The sequence below is a fragment of the Lithobates pipiens genome, unplaced genomic scaffold, assembly GCF_037356315.1.
Source record: "Lithobates pipiens isolate NorthernLeopardFrog02 unplaced genomic scaffold, aLitPip1_a1.2 Scaffold_13, whole genome shotgun sequence".
Classification (NCBI taxonomy): Eukaryota; Metazoa; Chordata; class Amphibia; order Anura; family Ranidae; genus Lithobates; species Lithobates pipiens.
In genome coordinates, this window is record NW_027507718.1 from 342,655,466 (window position 1) to 342,675,987 (window position 20,522).

The window sequence follows — 20,522 nt, forward strand, 5'->3', positions numbered from 1 at the left end:
TAGGTGAGAAAATAAGGTAACTGAGTCACTTTTTAAAGCGGGATTCCACCCTAAAGTGGAACCTCCGCTGATCGGATCCCTCCCCCCCCCCCTCCGATGTCGCAATTGACACCTTTCAGGGGGGAGGGGGGTGGAGATACCTGTCAAAGACAGGTATTTACACCCACTTCCGGGCATAGACTCCCGTGGGAGTCTACGCCATTTCCTGCCCTGCCGCGCTGTCTGCTGGGACACACACGGGTCCCAGTGACAGCGCGGAGATTTCCTATCGCTCTGCGCGACTCGCGCATGCGCAGTAGGGAACCGGGAAGTGAAGCCGGTTCGCTTCACTTCCTGATTCCCTCACCTAGAATGGTGGCAGCAGCAGCCGAGAGCCGAGCGATCGATCGGCTTCGGCTGCCGGCATTGCTGGAACCCGGGACAGGTGAGTGTCCATTTATTAAAAGTCAGCAGCTGTAGTATTTATAGCTGCTGGCTTTTAATTTTTTTTTTTTGGTGGAATCCCTCTTTAAATGGTCATTGTAGGGTCAGACATACTCTTAATGTCAAACGTTTACTGAGAATGTTTTCCTGACTGATGGCGTTGGGTAGATGATTGAGTACTTAATATGAGATTTAAATGGGCCCCATGTTGTGAAGCGTTTGCCGTGAAACATTGACTTTTAGATTTTTAGGACCTATGGTTTTTGAAGATGTATTTAGGATTTGAAGATGGCATTATATTACTGAAATGTATAGTAAAAAATGTCATCTGCATGACCCACCACCTTGTTTTCCAAAACTTTTAATGCTCTGCCCCTAATATTTGGCATGGATCTTATGGCAAAATAGTTGTTTGAGCATCAGAATTAAGATTAGGGGAGATAGTAAACTGCTTTTTTTTTCCCCCCTGTATATTTATATTTTTCCTCCACATTTTACATGCAGATTTGGCTGTCCAACAATATTAGCAGTGACAGGGGATGGGACCAACTAGAACACTAACAGTGGTGCAGACAACTGTGAACTTTATTTAAATGGTTTAAAGCCCAATTAAAACCTCCCATCCTTCTTTTTTTTTTTTTTTTTTTCTTGTTAGGGTTCTGATCCCCTGCTATTGCAGTCCTGAGCTCAATGCTGGCAAAACTGAGTCACAACCACATCCCAAGTGACTGGAGATGAGCTCAGGTGTCCAAACTTCTCTCTTGTTGAACTTCGAACACGCTCTTTTTTTTATTTTTTATTTTTTTCTTCTTCTTCATTGAGCTACATGTGGGCATGACCTGGCCACGCATTGGCGTTAAAAATAAATAAAAGGCAAAAGCGTTTGGAGTTTGGCTTTCAGAGTTCAGAGGACACCCAAGCTCTTCTCTATTCATAACAAGTGTCCTTTCATAAAAGTTTATCATAAAGGAAGATAAGGAGTGTCTGATCAAGTTTATGGAGTCTGATTATTATGAACACTAATGTACAGCTATAAATAAAATCGGCCGAAATTCAGTTATTTAGACAGTTTGTTTGTTTTTTGCCACATTAATGGGCAAAAATTGTTAATCGGTTGGGACGTTTTTGAGCCAAAAAACAAAGGACAAGTTTGGGAATTTTCTGCCGAACGAACAATAAATTTTAAGGTTAATGTGTTTCCCGTCCAAACAGGTTGCACTAAGTATATGTAAAAAATAACAAAAAATTGATTATTTTATGTCCACTGAACGTTTTATTGGCCATTACATAATGGCACTGTTAAATCAGGTTAGGGAGTCTCCAAACAAGACCTTCAGATGAGATAGTAGATCCAGATCTTAAGATAATATAATTAGTTGCTTTATTCATTCGCTGCAGTGGAGAGACGCAACACACACCGATATTCAGCTCTACCAGGCCGAATAAAGAAGTGTCCCTGACTTAAAAACATCAAGTTTAACAATATATATTTTATGTATATGCATAAGCACTAGGCGCGTTATAGGTGTGATCGTATAGTTTAGTCCAATCAGCATTCATTTCTTCTTAGTAGCAAGGGAGGCCGTTAAATGTGTGTGTATACATCATGTGACTGGAAGGAAAATAGCATTTTCCCTCCTCTTGACCCCTATGGAGGGGTTACTACCATTTCTTCCTTACCTAATTTGATACCAGAGGGTCCACAGTACAACTTCACATCCTATGTGGAGCAAAGATCTTCTTAGGGTATGTGTGTGAATACATATATTTACTCATTCCTATTGCCCATCTCCGCATCTTACGAATCTGCTAATCTGATAGCACTCAATCTCTTCATGGGGTCATCTCCCTCAGTTCTAACGGTCATTGTAGTAATCTTTGTATTTTACATTTAGCTCACCTTCAAAAAACAAAAACAAGCAATCCTATAATGAGGATTCCTATGAGGACAAAAAATATCTGTTGAATCCATGAAAATGTAACATTTCTGAACTAAGGCTGGCCATACATGGTCGAATTTCGACAGATTTTTCTTTTGAAAATCAGAATTCGTGCATTTTGCGATCCGATGGTGCCACCATTGATTTCGAAATTCGGCCAACCAATCCTTCAATTTCACCTCATGTTGCTACAAAAAAGAATTTCCGTGGCTGGGAATCTTCTTTTCTTTCCGGGAATTTTCTTTTCTTTCACGTGCACATTTCTTTGTCGATTTACATTTCTCTCATTACATTTTCACAATTCTCCCATCATTAATTAGAAAGTCGTTTGTTTTTCATAAAATTTCCAACATGTCCGATTACTCAAATTTGATTGCCGAATGAAAATCGGCTGTTGCTGCAGCCCACTAATGGTGTGAAATGGGAACGAAAATTCTTAGCTAAGAAATTCGACCCATGTATGGCCTGCCTAAATGTCGTCTGAGTTTGTCATATTTACTATCATAATGTCACATTGTATACCTCTTTGCCTTACTAAACAAGGGGATATTCTCAAGGGCCTTAAGTTTATATTTAGTATAAAATGTATTTTCACAGTAATAGAACATTTTTGATATTCTAGGCATACTAGTTTTTGGACAGCCTTGTATTGTTTAAACTACAAAAATGAAAGTAAATGGGTACTAGGTGTGTGCCTTTTTTTTTTTAACTGTCTGGCCTATGTGAACATATCTAGCAATTGCTCAAATTACTCCTTATGTCTGTTAGCATGTGTAATTTGTACATGTGATTTTCCTCTATAGCATTGACTGCTAAGATCAAGCAAAGGCATAACAGTAGTTTGCTCATCTTTTGAAATTAGCTGTACTTCCTTGCAATGGCTGGCATGTATCCACGTCACTTTACAGCTGTAGCAGTTGTCAGTAGCACTTGGAAGGGTCCTTGAAATTTTGGTCCTGAAGATACTTTCACATATTCTTTACTAGAACCCAATCACCTGGCTGTAAATCATGTGTTCCAGTTACTTGATCTGGAATTGAATCAAAAACAAACTTGTGCATCGCAGTTAGTTGCTTGTATTAGACAAATGCATAAAAAAGAAAATCATTATACATTACAGCAGTCTGATGTGGAAAATTCAATCCTGCCTTAGGTGGGCCCCCAAACAAAATCTCATAAGGGCTCAAGTTCTTTGACCTGTTAGTAGGGGTAATCCTGATGTTGTAAAGAACCAGAGGCAACAGTTCTGGCCATTGTTTCTTTACTGACCCATCTTCCAATTTTCTGCATTGATTTAACTAGCCTGTCTTTAATGATTGCATTATTTTTCTACCTTCCCTGAACTCTGAGGATGATAGGGGCATGGAAGGAAGGCCTGCTCAGTTGCCAAGTCCTTGCATATCATTTTGCATGATCTGTCCAGTGAAATGTGTTCCTCTGTCACTCTCTATGGTTTCAGGGACTCCAAAGTGGCATATTACTTCGGAAAGGAGCTTCTTTGCTGTTGTCTTGGCATCTTGGCGTCTTTGTCTTACTCTCGTCTGTTTTCCTGGGTTATTTTTAACAGAGATTATGCATCCCTCAAAGTCTTGACATTAATTTTTGGAGTGTTGAATAAACCATCCAGCCCTTGACACGGGAGGGATACATACCAAAAACGATAGCGGGCCTGTTTCAAGATTACTATAGTAAACTGTATGACCTGCGGAAGTATGAACAAAACCCACCCTCAGCGGAGGAGAGATTGCGCTTAATAAGCGAGTTTCTTTATAGCCCTACAGCCTTATCGTCTGAAGACCAACGGGCTCTTGAAGCCCCGTTGTCTTTAGAGGAATGGGCAGATGCTTTAAAGTCTACAAAGCCGGGCAAGAGTCATGGGCCTGATGGCTACACAGCACAGTATTATACAAGTTTTCCAGACCTCCTAGGCCCAGGGTTCATAAAAGCTTTCAACTCTCTAGCAGAAACATCGGATCCCCCCTGGAGTGTACTAGAAGCCTATATCAGTGTTACCGAAAGAAAACAAAGATCCGACGAGTGTCGCGAACTACCGACCAATATCACTCTTAAATGTAGACGTGAAATTATTCTCCAAAATATCAGCTACCAGGCTTTCTTGTCACATACCGGCCTGGGTGGGGCTGGACCAAGTGGTTTTTGTCCCTGGCAGGGAGGCCAGTGACAACACCATTAAGGCGCTAAACCTGCATCACTAGCTGTCCTCCACGCATAGGAAGGGTTTTTTTCTGTCCATGGATGCGAAGAAGGCCTTTGACCGGGTGGCCTGGGACTATATGGACTCAGTCCTGGAGACAGTAGGCCTCGGGAACCACATGTGATTGTTTATTAAAGCTCTATACACTAACCCAAGTGCCAGAGTCCGAGACAACGGTCACCTGTCAGAGGCCTTCTCCATCCGGAACGGAACCAGACAGGGCTGTCCCCTTTCTCCCTTACTTTACATCTTGACATTGGAACCCTTTCTTAGATGTATCCGAACGAACACGAATATAAAAGATATTGAGGTACAAGGCCGAGAATACAAACTTGCGGCATTCGCAGACGACGTCCTGCTTTTCCTCTCATCTCCCTTGACTTCCCTACCAAATCTGATGCAAGTATTAGAACAATTCCGATGTATTTCTAATCTGAAAATTTAACTTTTCCAAGTCTTTTGCCCTAAATATCACGCTACCCCCTCACGAAGTACAATTGTGCCAAAGGAACTTCCTGATTACATGGAAGACAGATGCCATCACCTACTTAGACATTCAATTACCCAGCAGGCTAGTAGACTTGTATGACATGAACTATCTGACGGAACTGAAGAAGCTACAACAAGACCTCATTATGTGGGACTCCCCCACCGTTTCCTGGTTTGGACGAGCCGCTATTATAAAGATGACGGTTCTCCCCCTTATCCTGTATAAGATACAGACCATACCAATCGTTCTGCCTCCCTCCTTTTTTGCGGCCTACAAGAAAATGTGTAGAACGTTTCTTTGGGGAGTCAGAGGGGTGAGAATTCAGTGGACGAAGCTGGTGCTACCAAAAGCTAAGGGGGGGAATCGGGCTCCCAGACCTCCAGAGGTATTATTGGGCCTATCGGCTAGCTCGGATAGTGGACTGGAAGGTTCATAAGCAATGCAAGGGATGGGTTCTCCTGGAACAATTGATTGTTGGAACTAATCTTGGTTCACTTCTTTGGCTGACCAAGAGACATGTGCCCGCGGTCGCGCATTCCCACCCATTTATAAATGCTACTTTAGAGGCCTTTGATAGAGCGTGTAAAGCCCATGAAATCTCGGACAAAGTGGGTGCCCTTACTCTCATTCGGGGAAATCCAGACTTTACACCCGGTTTAGCTAGGTCCTACCTGTCTGCAGAATGGCCACACACAGAGATATTAGCCAAGCACTTCTTTTCCAGAGGCAGGTTCCTTAGCCAGAGGCAACTAGCTTCCTTGTAGTTGACAAAATCGTTCCCCTTCTGGGAATATATCCAACTTGAGCATTACCTAGACAGGCCGACAATCGGGTAAATTCACTAAAGCAACTACGGTTTTCGAAGCTTTGTGCTCAAGTTACTCTCCTTAGCGTCATGTAATTTCAATGAAATATACTTCCATGTTTCAGGATGCACATACCATCCTGCAAAAAGAACATGACTTTTGGGAAAGACAATTGAACATAGAATTGACCCATACAAGCTGGGAGCGCATACATTTATACATTCACAAAGGGTCAATGAATGTCCACACACAAGAGAACGGGTACAAAATTAAGACTCGGTGGTATAAAACACCGGAGATAATGCACAGGTTTATACACACAGTCTCCGACCGCTGTTGGAGATGTGGTCAGGGGCTCGGGGCTTTCTTGCATATATGGTGGGAATGCCCTCAGGTTCCAACCATACTGGCGGAAGGTACATGATACATCGACTTTGATCTCTTCGCTCCCCTTAGAATATACACCAGCACAGTACCTTTTACACCACTCGCAAATTTCAAAGAGAAGATATTTCAAATCAGTTGCAATGCATATGATCAATGCCGCGAGGCTCTGCCTACCAGTTGGCTGGGATTCCATCTATGAAAGAATGGACCTCACGCATTGATCACATTGCAGGGATTGAGGAGTTGATATTCGCTACTCAAGATAGAATTGCCAGTTTTTCTGTGATTTGGGAGACGTGGTTCAAGTTCCGTAGGTCGCCAGATTATCAATTTATTGAGAGACGATGGCCAATAATCGAATGGCTATTACGCTGTCTCAGGCTGGCGTAGGGCCAAGGGAGGGGACAGCCCTGCAAGAACAGATGAGCTAAGATAATCTGATGGGGAGGGTAGCTGGTGGTGTCCCCACCCCCTCCTCAAAACAGAAAAAGCTTGTCCCCTCTTCCTCCTGTACTCCCCCCCTTATCCCTCTCCTTCCCCTCCCGGTGTCCCCCCCCCCCTTTTCTTTCTGCTCTTTCTTTTTTTTCTCTTTTCTCTTCGACTGGTAGTTCTGGGGGGGAGGTGGTGCTTGGGGTCGACCTACAGGTGGGCCCCCGGCCCACTTTCCCCCTGTGCTTAGGAAAAAGACTCTGCGGGTCCGACTTTCTAAAGACCCAAATTCCAGTGAGAATTGACCAATATGAGAAGCTGACCCACAAACCAATTGCCACTCATTGGCTTAACTGCATTGGACTACTAGACACAGACGATCAAACCGATTTTGATGTTGTATAATTTAAGTCTAGACGGGAACAGATGGCAGCACAAGTTCTATTGTCTATTTTTGTGATTGTTGCTTCTGGCCACTGGAACAAGAGTGCCAGAATTATTGAATTAACTGTTAATATATCTCTGTTATATTCTGCATTATCTTCAATAAAATAAATTCTTTATGGAAAAAAAAAAACATCCAGCCTTGCTCATGTTTCTCTCCATTGCCTTGGGGCCTACATGACTCGGGCTAGTTGCACAATCGTCTTCTTCGTTTGAGGTGGGATACATATTCTATTTTCCTTGCACAAAAGTCTATCTTGATTCTTCTTTGCTCCGTTCCTTTACATGTTTTTTATTCCAATTGTCAGGTGCAGATTCTTTCAATCTCTTAATCAGTTCTTTTATTTTCATTATTTGTTCTTCTTTTCCTTAAATCTGTTACGGGTGACTGCTTATTCTTCTGCAAAATCAGTGATTAGGGTCATGATTGCTTCCATTGGTGTTTCAGCTATGTTTCTGTATATGCCTTGACCTTCAGGATGGGTACTTCCTTTGGGAAGGTGACAGCTTCAAAAAGTTCTTGAACATATTTCCAGTTTTTTTCTATTCTTCCTTATGTGTCCATAATCATGGACTACTTTGAGAGCATACTTGCTATCAGTGTAAATGTTGGCTGTTTGATCCTTTGCAGTCTCAGATGAGTGCTACCACTTTGGCAACCTGCACTGAAAGCAAACAGGATCAGAATTTTCAAGAGGAGTGTCCTTTACTGGGGAGATTTAGTGCATTTCTTCTTCCATAAGTTTTAAGCAGATGTGGTCTCTCTTCTTCTCTCTCTCTCTCTCTCTCTGTCTCTCTCTCTGTCTCTCTCTCTGTCTCTCTCTCTGTCTCTCTCTCTGTCTCTCTCTCTGTCTCTCTCTCTGTCTCTCTCTCTGTCTCTCTCTCTGTCTCTCTCTCTGTCTCTGTCTCTCTGTCTCTGTCTCTCTGTCTCTCTCTCTCTCTCTCTCTCTCTCTCTCTCTCTCTCTCTCTCTCTCTCTCTCTCTCTCTCTCTGGACTATCGTTTGCTTTCACGGACAAATGTTTGTTTTTCGTATAGTGTATGGCCAGTATAACTAGTCTTTCATTGCACAATCCTATTTAGACACTGCACAACTGCTGTAACAAAAAAGTAGAGGTAGGAGATTGAAAATACAGCATGTTTGTAGTACAGTGTCTATTTGTGATTTGTTCTAAGAAAAAAACACTATTGCTTCAATTGCTCAAGCAAAGAGTGTTTTAGCCTGTTCAGACCCCTGGTACTGTTACTTTTGCTGTTCAGTTTTGTTTGCATATACATGTATAGAAAATGAAACCTTCTCCTTCTCCTCCTAGACTCTGCTATCCCTTCTCTAGCTCCTTACTCGGAAGGGGAGCGACCTCCCTCCCTCCCTCTAGCTTCACGTTTCTGTCTAACTTTCTTCTGTTTTCTGCTCCTCCTATCCTGTTCAGTTAAGGCTGTATATTGCACCACCTTTTTGGATTTTGACAGGCCTAGGGGAAGCCCCATAGTTTTGGGGGACCTTGCTGGGGCCCCTTGGTCCTTGGTTATCTCTCGTTTTTTCTGTTTACGTCACCTTATTTTCGCCCTTCTTGTGAGCTATATCTGTTTTCATCCTCCATGCTAGCCCTTGCATTTGAGGAACTTTTGCTTGTTAACAATTTGTTAAACCTGAATAAAAACTATTGAAACAGAAATTTAAAACGTCTGTGAAATAAAAACAAAATTCATGTTAGGCTTACTTCCTGCACCTTATGAATGTAATGTTTTTTTAATTTTTATAGTGGGTTTTATTTTGTTATCAAGGTTGGGTGGAGCAGTACTGTTTTTCTGTTATCTGAGTTGTGTGTTTCTATTGCATTTTAGGAGGAATTTGGATACAACGCAGATACACAGAAGCTTCTTGCCAAGAACGGAGAAACACTACTTGGGGCCATGAATTTTTTTATTGCAAGTGTAAATACACTAGTGAACAAGACAATTGAGGACACATTGATTACTGTGAAGCAGTATGAAACAGCCAGGTAACGAATGAAAATGTATTCTTAATTAACCACTTGCTTACTGGGCACTTAAACCCCCCACAGTCCCAGACCAATTTTCAGCTTTCAGCGCTGATGCAATTTGAATGACAATTGCGCGGGCATACAACACTGTACCCAAATGAAATTTTTATAATTTTTTTCCCACAAATAGAGCTTTCTTTTGGTGGTATTTAATTACAGCTGGGAGTTTTATTTTTTGCTAAACAAACAAAAAAAGACGCAAAAAAAATAAAAAATAAAAAATCATGTTTAATAGTTTGTTATAAAATTTTGCAAACAGGTCATTTTTCTCCTTCATTGAAGTGCGCTGATGAGGCTGCACTGGTGGGCACTGATAGGCTGCACTGGTGGGCAAAGATGGGCACAGATAAGATGGCACGGATGGGTGGCACTAAGGGGCACTGATAGGTACCACTGATGGAACTGATGGGCACTGATAGGTGGCTCTGATAGGTGGCACTGCTGGGCACTGATGGGCACTGGTAGATTACACTGATGGGCACGGATATGTGGCACTGGGGTGCAGCACCTTTGAGGCAGATTGTGGGCACTGCTGGGTGGCACTGTGGGCACTGCTGGGTGGCACTGACAGGGGGCACTTATTTTTTAATTTTGTTTAGTGATGAGGGGGCAGGTGGGCACTGGCAGGGCTGGCCGTGATCGGGACTGATGTCCCGATCACGGCCACCGGTGATCGGCTCTTTTTTTTCCTCCTCGCGCTATCAGTGCGAGGAGGAATAATAGCCGATTACCGACTCCGTTATATCACATGATCAGCTGTCATTGGCTGACAGCTGATCACGTGATAAGGGGTCGGGATCGACCCCTTGCTCGGATTGGTGATCAGGCAAGTCTCATAGACTCGCCGATCACAGAGCGCACCGCGCGCGCCCCTCAGGGGCCGCGCAGGCCGCTCGTGCACGGGACGACGTCAATAGACGTAGTCCCGGCAAAGGAGATCCACGCTGTAGCCGTCATTCGGCTATAGCGCGGGTCTCAAGTGGTTAAGTGTTTTTGCTTTTGTGTTTAACCACTTGGCGACCGGCTCACATCGATATACATTGGCAAAGTGGAACATGTGCACAAAATGCCCTTTAAGAGGCGCCAGAGGGCACGTGCCGACCGCTGTATAGTGGGGTACCCAATGCGCGTGGCCGGTGGGCGTGATCACACAAATGCCTGTGCTGTTAGGGAAGAGCAGACATGTCGTTTGTTCCTAGTAAATAGGAATAACGATATGTCTCCCCTTTTACTCAGTCCTATCCCCATACAGTTAGAGCACACTGAGGGAACACACATTTAACTCCTTGATTGCCCCTAGTGTTAACCCCTTCCCTACCAGTGACATTTACACAGTAATCGGTGCATTTTATAGCACTGATTGCTGTATAAATGTCAATGGTCCCAAAAATGTGTCAGATCTGTCTGCCGCAATATCGTAATCCCGATTAAAAATCGCAGATCACCGCCATTACTAGTAAAAAAAATAAAAATGTCATAAATCTGTCCCATAGTTTGCAGACGCTATAACTTTTGTGCAAACCACTCTAGGTATGCCTATTGCGATTTTTTTATTTTTTTTTTAATATTTTTTTTATTTTTTATTTTTTTACCAAGAATATCTACAAGAATATATATATTGGCCTAAACTGATGAAGAAATTCGTTTTTTAACCATTCCAGCCCCGGAATATTTGGCTGCTCATTGGCCAGGCCACTTTTGGCGATTCGGCACTGCATCGCTTTAACTCACAATTGTACGGTCGTGCAACGACGTACCCAAACAAAATTGACATATTTTTTTTTCTTACAAATAGAGCTTTCTTTTGGTGGTATTTTTCATCGCTTATGCGTGTTTTTATTTTTATTTTTTGCACTAGTGTATTCTTTTACATATTTTTGGTAAAAAAAATAATAATAATCGCAACAAGCATATATTGATTGGTTTACAAAATAGGGGATAGATTTTTATCGGGACTGCAACATTATGGCGGACACATAGGACACTTTTTTTAAGCCATTGACAATTATATGGCGATCAGTGCTATAAAATGCACTGATTATTGTGTAAATATCACTGGCAGGGAAGGGGTTAACACTAGGGGGCGATCAAGGGTTTAAATGTCTCTTCTCCCCTGAAAGAATCGGTATCGGTGTGTTTCTTGCCCATGCCCCTAGTGGTCAAAAGGGGAAGTGACGTGACGTAAGGTAACGTAGTTTCACCCAGCCGTGCCATTCTGCCGCAGTAAAACTGCAGCTGCTGGTTGGCAAGACCAGCAAAAACATTTTTGGGGATATTTATTATAGCAAAAAGTGAAAAAAAATTGTTTTCTTTTTTCAAAATTGTCGCTTTATTTTTGTTTATAGCAAAAAAATAAAAACCACAGAGGTAATCAAATACCACAAAAAGAAAGCTCTATTTGTGGGGGAAAAAAGGATGCAAATTAGTTTGGGTACAGCATCGCATGACTGCGCAATTGTCAGTTAAAGCGACGCAGTGCTAAATTGTAAAACATGCTCTGGTCAGGAAGGGGGTAAAATCTTTAGGGGTCTCCCCAGTTACAGTATACCGGAAGGATGCCTCTGGTAGATGATGCTATGCTATTTACAATTGTGCAGTCCCTCAGAACATCAGTAATATCAAGTCAGATTTATAGACTGCTCTTCAAGGCTAGGTTCCCACCTCTGTGGGACCCGTGGGAAAAACGCGCTGCACTTTTAGCAGGGGTGCTATTCTCAATGGCACTACCAAGCATCAACACCTGCGTGTTTTCACGTGTGCCAGACCACATAGGGCTGAAGCACGATGCAGTTCGGTGTGGAGTGATTTAATAAAAAAGGGCACAGGACTACTTTCCCTGCATTTCTCTTGGATAGGGCAGCACATTGAAAAGAATGGCTGCTCTACCAGTAACATGCGTGTGCAAACGCACATGTAATTAATGTGAACCAGGTCTAAAGGAGCTTTCCTTGTCTAGACTTTTTCTTTTCTTCTACCAGATCTCAAATATGTGGATGTGACATGTTTCTATACCTAGAGGTGCTGGTAAAGCACCATGATTTATTTTTTGTGTACTTTTATTGTGTTATATATTGGTGAGGTCATGTGTGTTTAATCCAGCAAACAATATACACTGTTTTTGATGGCATTGTTCCTGGGGAAGAACCGTCTAATTGCATATTTGTGAAGTTTTATTAGGAGCTTATAACTGGTGATTTATTTTATACTTGTCGTCTCTACAGGATTGCACTTGCCCATTCATGAATTGTTCTGTTCTTTTAAAGCTTTCATTAAGTAAACCTGGAGTGCATCTAGCTACATGAAACACATCAGTTTAAACCATACATTACTATGTAAAAATGTCTTACCATTCTAAGATTGATATCTATATACAACTAGGTTCTATGTAAAATTCCTTTTACAAAACAGAAACTATTTTTCACACATTGCTCTTAAAGTGGATGTTAAGCCATTCTAACCTGTATACACCATCAGCACTGCCTCCAATTGTAGTATCCCCCTCTGTGTGATTTATAAAAAAGAAATGCTGCAAATTCCTTATTTCACTGAAGAGATTGCGATCACATGACTGGCCAGCTTTCTTCTTTTCTCCTCTGAGAGATGCAGCTGTCGGGGCTGAGATTCCTCTGCTGATGTCAGTCTGGAGGGGAGGAGGAGAGCTGGCTGGTCATGTGATCGCAATCTCGGCTCTTAAATTAGGTATTTACAGCATTTCTATTTATAAAACATTCACAGAAGGGGACACTGCAATAGAAGGCAGTGCTGATGGCGTATACAGGTTAGTGTTATGAGAGCAGCAGCAGTAGGGGGCAGACGGACAGAGCAAATAGCATGAGGCACGTCAACTGACCACTGTGTCTGGTCTCAGGAGCCATGATACACCGTGGTCCGTTTACAGAGGGGTGGGGAGAAACTGGCAGGATCAGCCAGGTTTTTTAGTTGTTACAGAGAGCCAAATGACACAGGACAGGCACCGTGTCATATAACATACTTTAAATGAGCAGGATAATTTTTTTTTTTTGGGGTTGACAAACGCTTTAAGCTTATAAGGCCTATTCTTTCAGAGCTTAAGTCACTTTAATAGGACTGCAAAATGGCTATTGCTTTGAATGACTTAGGTCCCATCTTTTAGAAGCAGCCACAGCTCGACTGCGAAAAACTTGGTTTAGCCCATTTTTCACAAATGTCAACAATTGTGCTGTCATTAAACTGTAAGCTGGGTGTGGATATTTTATTATATATATGCTAAGACTATGTATGCCTTCTAAATTGGAGTGCTGTCAGAATTTAATATTCTAAATAATTTTACAAATTTCAACCTGATTGGTTGCTTATCTATTAAACATTTATCTGGTTTGGTTTTGTTGTAAAATTACATATTCAGAGTGAATAAAGAAGAGAAAAATATAATTATGTATGTACACAATATACCTTAAATTCTAAGCTCCTGGATGGCAGGGACTGATGTGAATGTTGTGTGTGTGTATGTATGTATGTATGTATGTATGTATGTATGTGTGTGTGTGTGTGTGTGTGTGTGTGTATGTATGTAGATATAGAGATATAGATGTATATGTGTGTGTGTGTGTATAGATATAGAGATAGTGCCTCCAATTTACAGAGCGCTTTACCAAGTACCTATAAAAAAAATATTCAATAATAATACATTTAAAAAATATCCTCTAGTCGGGTAGTGAGCAGCACAGAAGCATTCAATGTTGACTTTTTGCATATACACAGTGAAACAAGCTTTCCTTTTTAGTATTGCACATTTTTAACCATGATTAAAGATCATTGCAATTATAGTTTAGTTGCTCCATGTGACATGCATTAAGCCGGCCATACATGGATCGGAATTCAGCCAGTTCAACATCTATCAAGTTGACTTTTGTGTATGACCAGCCTGTTGGAATTTTTCCCTTGACAGTGGAGAAGTCTCCCCACCGCTGGAATACAAAGGCTTAGCAGGAGAAATCCCCCAATCCACATCGAGCATGTGAATGGATGGGGCAATTAAATCATTTTCTTTTGATCAACTTGCTGTTTGAATGAAAACAATGACTCGTGTATGGCCAGCCATACTCAGTTTTTGCTATCATTGCAGACTTGAGTTCCGAAGCACTGGTATAGACCATGATTTGTTGTTGGTACTTTGACATCTTTTCAGTAAATATGATGCATACATTAAAATTTTTTGTTTCACTTAATACGTTTTAATAATATTTTTTGTGGAAACGTTAACAGGATTGAGTATGATGCATACCGTACCGATTTAGAGGAACTAAACCTGGGGCCACGTGATGCCATTACCTTGCCCAAAATTGAGCAATCACAGCAACTTTTCCAAGCGCACAAGGAAAAGTATGACAAAATGCGAAGTGATGTCTCCATCAAACTAAAGTTCCTTGAGGAGAATAAGGTAATTGCCATAATGATTCTGGAAAACCAATGCATTATTAGTGTTAAATCAAACAACTGCATTTGTTTCTCATGAAATGTTTTCTGAACATGTTCTGTTCTTGCATTCTATGACCCAGTACACCATGCTAACTATCCAGTGAGAGAGATTTCCAGCTTCATTGTTCTTACAGTTGCAAAGGAGATTTGTGTATTATTATTTTAGCAATGTGACTATTTTTTCCCCCTACTGACTACAAATATTCGCTTTAGCTTTAAGGATCATTACTGCTAAGTGAATCTCTTACTGTTTGAATTTTCCAATGGAGGAACTTTAATGTGAGGTTGTGACAATTACCTTACATTGTATTTACCACAAGGTACAAAATAGAATACAGTGTGTTGTGGTGGCTTTCACCGTGAATGACACCCAAAGAAACCCTGCCAGGACACTGCAGTGCATATGCATTTCAGCAAACAATCTGTGCATTGTGGTGTACTGTTTTTTTTAAGTGTGTAGGTGTGCTTTGCTTAAAACATTCTTGGCTGTGTATTGACAGCCCATTCAAGATGGTTTGACTTCCAGACCGCAGTGCACATAGTATTATTGTACTTTAATGTGCTTGAGATAACATGGTGTGAATCTTGCCTTAGTGCAGTTTTTTTTTGGGGTGTATGCCCTCTGCCCTTTCTGTGTTCTATGCAGCCCTGTCCTCGATCTAGCCAAATATGGACTCTACAGCCTCCTCCGTGCAGAATAGCTTCTTAAAATCTGCTAAGCCAGGCCTGCTTTTCCACCACACCATAGCCATAAAAGGTCTTACCCCACCCACACACTGGCATTTTGAAGACCATGTACACATTTGTAAATACTTACTGTGTAACACAAATTCAGAATCCTTACGCACACCAAAATTAGATGATGAATTCTAGGGCTATAATTTAGATTTTCAGCCTGAAATGGGAAAGGGATGTTACTGGCAGGATCTACAGGTATGAAATGTTGCAACAGATTACAAAAAAATATTTACTTAACAAATGAATAAACAGTGAGGCATCATGATAAACATATTGAAATATAGGTTTTCATAAATCTTACTGTAACTATAAGCAAAATCAAAAATTCAAAAAGTCTTTCAATAGAATGAACAGATATTTTTTTTTAATGGGTCCCCCCATTACCTGTCAATACACAATTAGATCCGTTTATCCACTTTAACTGTCCAAGCTGTCCAGCAAAAGTGAAAGTTAAAGGGTTGAGACAAACCATTCAACACAAAGTTGTTAATCGTTAGCAAAAGTTTCAGTTTGGAACAAACCTTTTAACAATGACAGTGGTGCTTGCAACAATCAACTTTTATTATTCTTATTGCTTAGTCTTTTTCTAAAAGAAAAAACTTGCTTTAAATACATAAAGTATTAGATGACGTTCAAATTGAACCACCTTGTTTTACAGGAATGCGCCTGTATGTCCTCTCATTGTGGGCACTCGTAAGCAGCCCAGAGGATGCTCAGCTGTGCAGTCTGTGATTGCTGTGATCACCAGACATGGTGGATCACAAATCGTGATACATACAGGCATGTTGTGATTGGCCACAGTGATCACATGGTACATGGTCAATCACAGTGATTGCAATGTAAACACAGGCTGCCAGCTGCAGCCTGTGAAGCATCTACTCACACAGCAGTCAACTACTGGGCAGTGTACTACGTGCTAAAAAAGTGAAAAAATAAAATAAAAAAAAAACAGCAGTGATCTGACACTGATCATTGTCATTAGAGCAGTGCACTTTCACTACAGTAACATTGTATTGCCCTGGTTGGTAATCGCTGTATTCCATTGCAGTAGACAGGGTCTCTGATCAGAGCAGTATAGTGTCACCATAGTAACACTGTACTGTTCTGGTGACCGTGATGTATTTATGCATTTTTAATGTAAAAAGAAAAAAAATTGGCCAATTTACACTTGCGGTACTCTCTCTAAAGAGTTATCTAGGCGGTAAACAGTTTTAACGCCCTAAATGCTTAACTACCACACCACAAGCCAGGATGTCAGATTGGGAGAAGTAGCTTTGTCTGTGCAGCCGCTGCATCCCAATAGACATATATTGGGACTGCCTGCACGAATAGAGCCAACTATTACAGTACTTTGATATAAATGGTTGATTTGTGTGATACACAAGATACCATGTTTGGTGCATTATCATTCCAAACATTGAAAAGGTCTCAGCCATGTAGCCACGTACTTGGGAGGAGTAGCAGAATGTGTTTTGGGCTGAAATGTTAAGTATACACATGGTGTGTGAAAAAATATCTTAAACTGACAACTTTGTGCAAAAACTATTTTCATTTTCTTTTGACATTTTCCAAAAATGTGGCAAAAAAATTAACTTTTCCAAAGACTCACCTTGCCTCGTAAATACCTTGGGCTGTTTACTCTAAATGTGGCCATTTTGTGTGTGTTTCTGCTGTCCTGGTGCTCCAGTGCTTTCAAAAATGTGATTTGTAGTCAGGAAATTAGATGTGTCATTTATGCCCCTAGAAAGCCTTAGGGCTTGTTCACATGTGTGTTGATTTATGAAGAATGAAGCAAAGCTCACTAAACGCTCCTATAGCATTTATGATGTGTTTGACATGTTTTTGTTGTCTTTATGAAGTGTTGAAAAAGTTTTTAAATTACTTGATAAATGCTCACGGCAGCATTGCTTTTCTAGTGTGACGTGTTTAAAGGAGAATTGATGTAGAGAAAAGATCTAATTTGTGGCGTGGTTAGGTTGTGGTGCAATAGCAGACATTTTGTGAATTCTCTACAAGATGAATTCATATAATTTGATCTCTTTGACACTTGGTTTGGTCCAGCTCAATTTGCAGATTATTATTTTGTATTCTGGAGTGGGTGACTGGGGCCAAAGAGAAGGCAAGTTTATTAAATAACTTTTAAAGCTCTGTGTATACAAAGGCGCATGGGGGAGCTTAAGCTCATAATGGGGATAGTATTGACACAACCCTAAATGATCCACAATGGCTCAAAAGTAATATGGTCCATATATATTTATATAGAATAAAGGTGGCTAAAGCACCTGGACCAGATGGCATCCACCCACGGATCCTAAAAGAATTGAGCTATGTCGTTTCAATGCCATTGTTTCTAATTTTTAGGTACTCGTTAAGGATTGGAATAGTACCACTGGATTAGCTTTTTGGAGAGGTACTTTGATTTAGGGTTATGCTATTGTTACAAATGTGTTTCCTTTAAGACTTAAATCTGTATTCACACAGGAACAGACAGCAGCTAGAGTGCTGTACCTCTCTGGCAGCTGTCCATTCCTGACTGATAGGGAGCTGTGTGTTGTGCGATTTTCAGATTCAGTCCAATTGTTTTTTTTTTTTTTTTTTTTACAAGGTATTTCTGAAGTGGACATAAGTACTCGCTTCATTTATGACTCGGTATAGCAGCACCATGCTGTTCTATGCAGTGTGCTGTAACAAATGCAGCATATCTGAATTTTCTTGCTGGAAGCTGCAGCACTGCTTCAGGCTGCTTTGCAGTGTGAATGAGACACACAGAAAAACCTTTGTTTTCTGTGTGTCCTTGCTGTGACAGGCATTTTACAGTGCAGTACAATGCCTGTCACTGCACAATGTGTGAATTGGCCCTAAAGAAGTGTTAAACACAAAAGCAAACATTTTATTATTTTGCAGCTTACCAGTCCTTAGATGTGATGGTTGCATTCATTTTATTTTTTAGACGTTTTCTTTTGTTTTCTTCTGTTTTCATCTGGTGATCCAGTCAGTAAGTCTGTTTTTCAACAGAACAAGCTCTCCTGCAGTTACAGGAATCGTACAAACCATTTAACACTGTTGAGGTGCTTACAGTGATCAGCATGTATTTATGTAAAATCTTTTTATCCCAAAAGGGGGGAAAAAAAGTTTTTGTAACAGCTTATAAAATATTAGCTGGAGTTCAGCTTCAATTTGTTAGTGTTAATTCTACTAGTACCTATAACACTTCCCTCCCTCCATACTGACAATGCTGCAGTCCAAATCTGCCCCCTGTACTCCATCATTCAGATTGGGGGCACTCTAATACAGGAGGTGTGTCATTGCCAGAGGGAAAAATCCTGCAAACAGAAAACGTATGCAGCCACCACATCTAATGTTCAGTAAACTGCAATGAATTAAATGTTTGGGTTTAATATCACTTTAATTACATTCAGAAATAGTGTACACGTAACATCATTTTCATGTCATCGTAGAAGTGACAAATTGCAGCATAACATTAATACTTTAGACCTGGAAACCTGCATATTTGTTTTATTTTTAATTTCTTTCTTTCCTTTTTTTTTTTTGTTCGTTTTATCATCTACTTGAAATAGCCTTGTTTGGCTCCATAATAGGATCACTGTGGTGTCATAAATGTTAGTGAGGTTCTAGTTTAAATGTACAAGTCTATGACTGAAATATAGAAATGACTCTGGCGCTTAACTAGTTAAGTATTAAGATTCCATCTTTCTGGCCCCCCTGTTTGATTGCCTAGACGGATAAATCCACTCCAGTTTTTTTTTTTTTCTGTGTACTTTTCATTTACAGGGAAATAATTCATTCTTTTAAAATTGTACTTGTCAAATTTCCTGAGTGAAGTACATAAGAGGGGTGTGTGCAATGGCTATAAATTAAATTTTCTGTACAAACAAAAATGGCCTCGGGAAATTGGGCGGTATATGGGTTTAGACTTATAATTAATACAACTTGGAACTCTGGGCGAACTGAACTTGCAGTACTAGTTAAAGGTGTACATTTTTCTTCGATGTACTTATTACCTACTGTAAAAAAACAGCTGTTTTGAAGGTTAAACCTTTTATTTTGTAAAGCAACCCTTTTATCTATTTACAAGAAAAATTCTTCTTCTGTAATGCAGCAATAAAGCTGATTCTAAAAGGTGTATTTTTTAAAAAATTTATAAAAAACATGTACTTACCTGCTTTGTGCAATGGTTTTGTACAGAGCAGCTCTGATCCTCTTATTTTTGGATTCCCCGCTGGTGGTCCTGGCTCCTCCCTCCTGCCGAGTGCCCCAATAGCAAGCCTCTTGTTAAGAGAGCACTCAAGCAGGCAGGCTCGCTCCGAAGCTGCACTCCTGTGACTGGACATTGTCCATTCGCACACAGAGCGTAGCTTGGCACAGTCTCCTCATTGGCTCAGTGTCTTTACTTGGCGGCAGCAGCAGCAGCTGCTGTGTGCACTGATGAGGAGAAAAACCTGGGATAGCTTCTCTCATGCATATCCCTGGATTGAGATGGGGCTCAGGTAAGTAAAATGGTTGTCGTAAATGTAACCCCCACCCCGTTAGTACAGCCCATCTGGAAATACTTAATCCTCCCTGTTCCTTCAATCCCTGCCTGGTGCTACACAGCCTTTAAAAACATCTGTTAGCTATTCCTGCTACTGAACACGTGCCCTGCGTTTATTAATTCCTGTGGGTGAGCTGGATGGCTAGAGGTCACTGTAAATGAATGTCATCAGATTTTCAGAATGACATTCAGATCCCCACCCCCCTACTGACCACTTCGACTTTTAAACACACAAAATCCTGCTTTCATTTTTAGCCACACCCACAAATTACACCCCCGTATTTAACATGCTCTTCCACAAGGGCAGTGTGAAAAATGTGATGCACATACTGTGCCGAAATTCTGGGTTTAACAGTGTAAGGGGCTTAAAGGTGTGAAGTTAAATGAATGAGCAGAGGTCAGGAGTGTGTAATTGTATTGAATGCACAAATTAGGAGTGTCTAACATACTAAGTGCAGGAGTGAGGAGTGTGTAATGCAATGCACAGGGTGTCCAGGTCAGGCATGTGTAATGCACAGGGAGCAGAGGTCAAGTGTGTATAATGTTCAAGGTGCAGAGGTCGGGGCATGTATAATGTGCAGAGGTCGGGGCGTGTAT

At 40.9% G+C, this 20,522-nt stretch overlaps 1 protein-coding gene across 3 annotated transcripts in view; it reads left to right on the forward strand.

Moving 5' to 3' along the window:
- ARFIP1 (ARF interacting protein 1) overlaps positions 1-20,522 on the forward strand; it is a 189,036-nt gene that overhangs the window by 143,592 nt on the left and 24,922 nt on the right. For all 3 annotated transcript variants that reach the window (XM_077477052.1, XM_077477053.1, XM_077477054.1), the window contains 2 exons: positions 8,979-9,136; positions 14,423-14,597. In XM_077477052.1, coding sequence (XP_077333178.1) covers positions 8,979-9,136; positions 14,423-14,597 — 333 coding nt within the window. The remainder of the gene's footprint in view (positions 1-8,978; positions 9,137-14,422; positions 14,598-20,522) is intronic.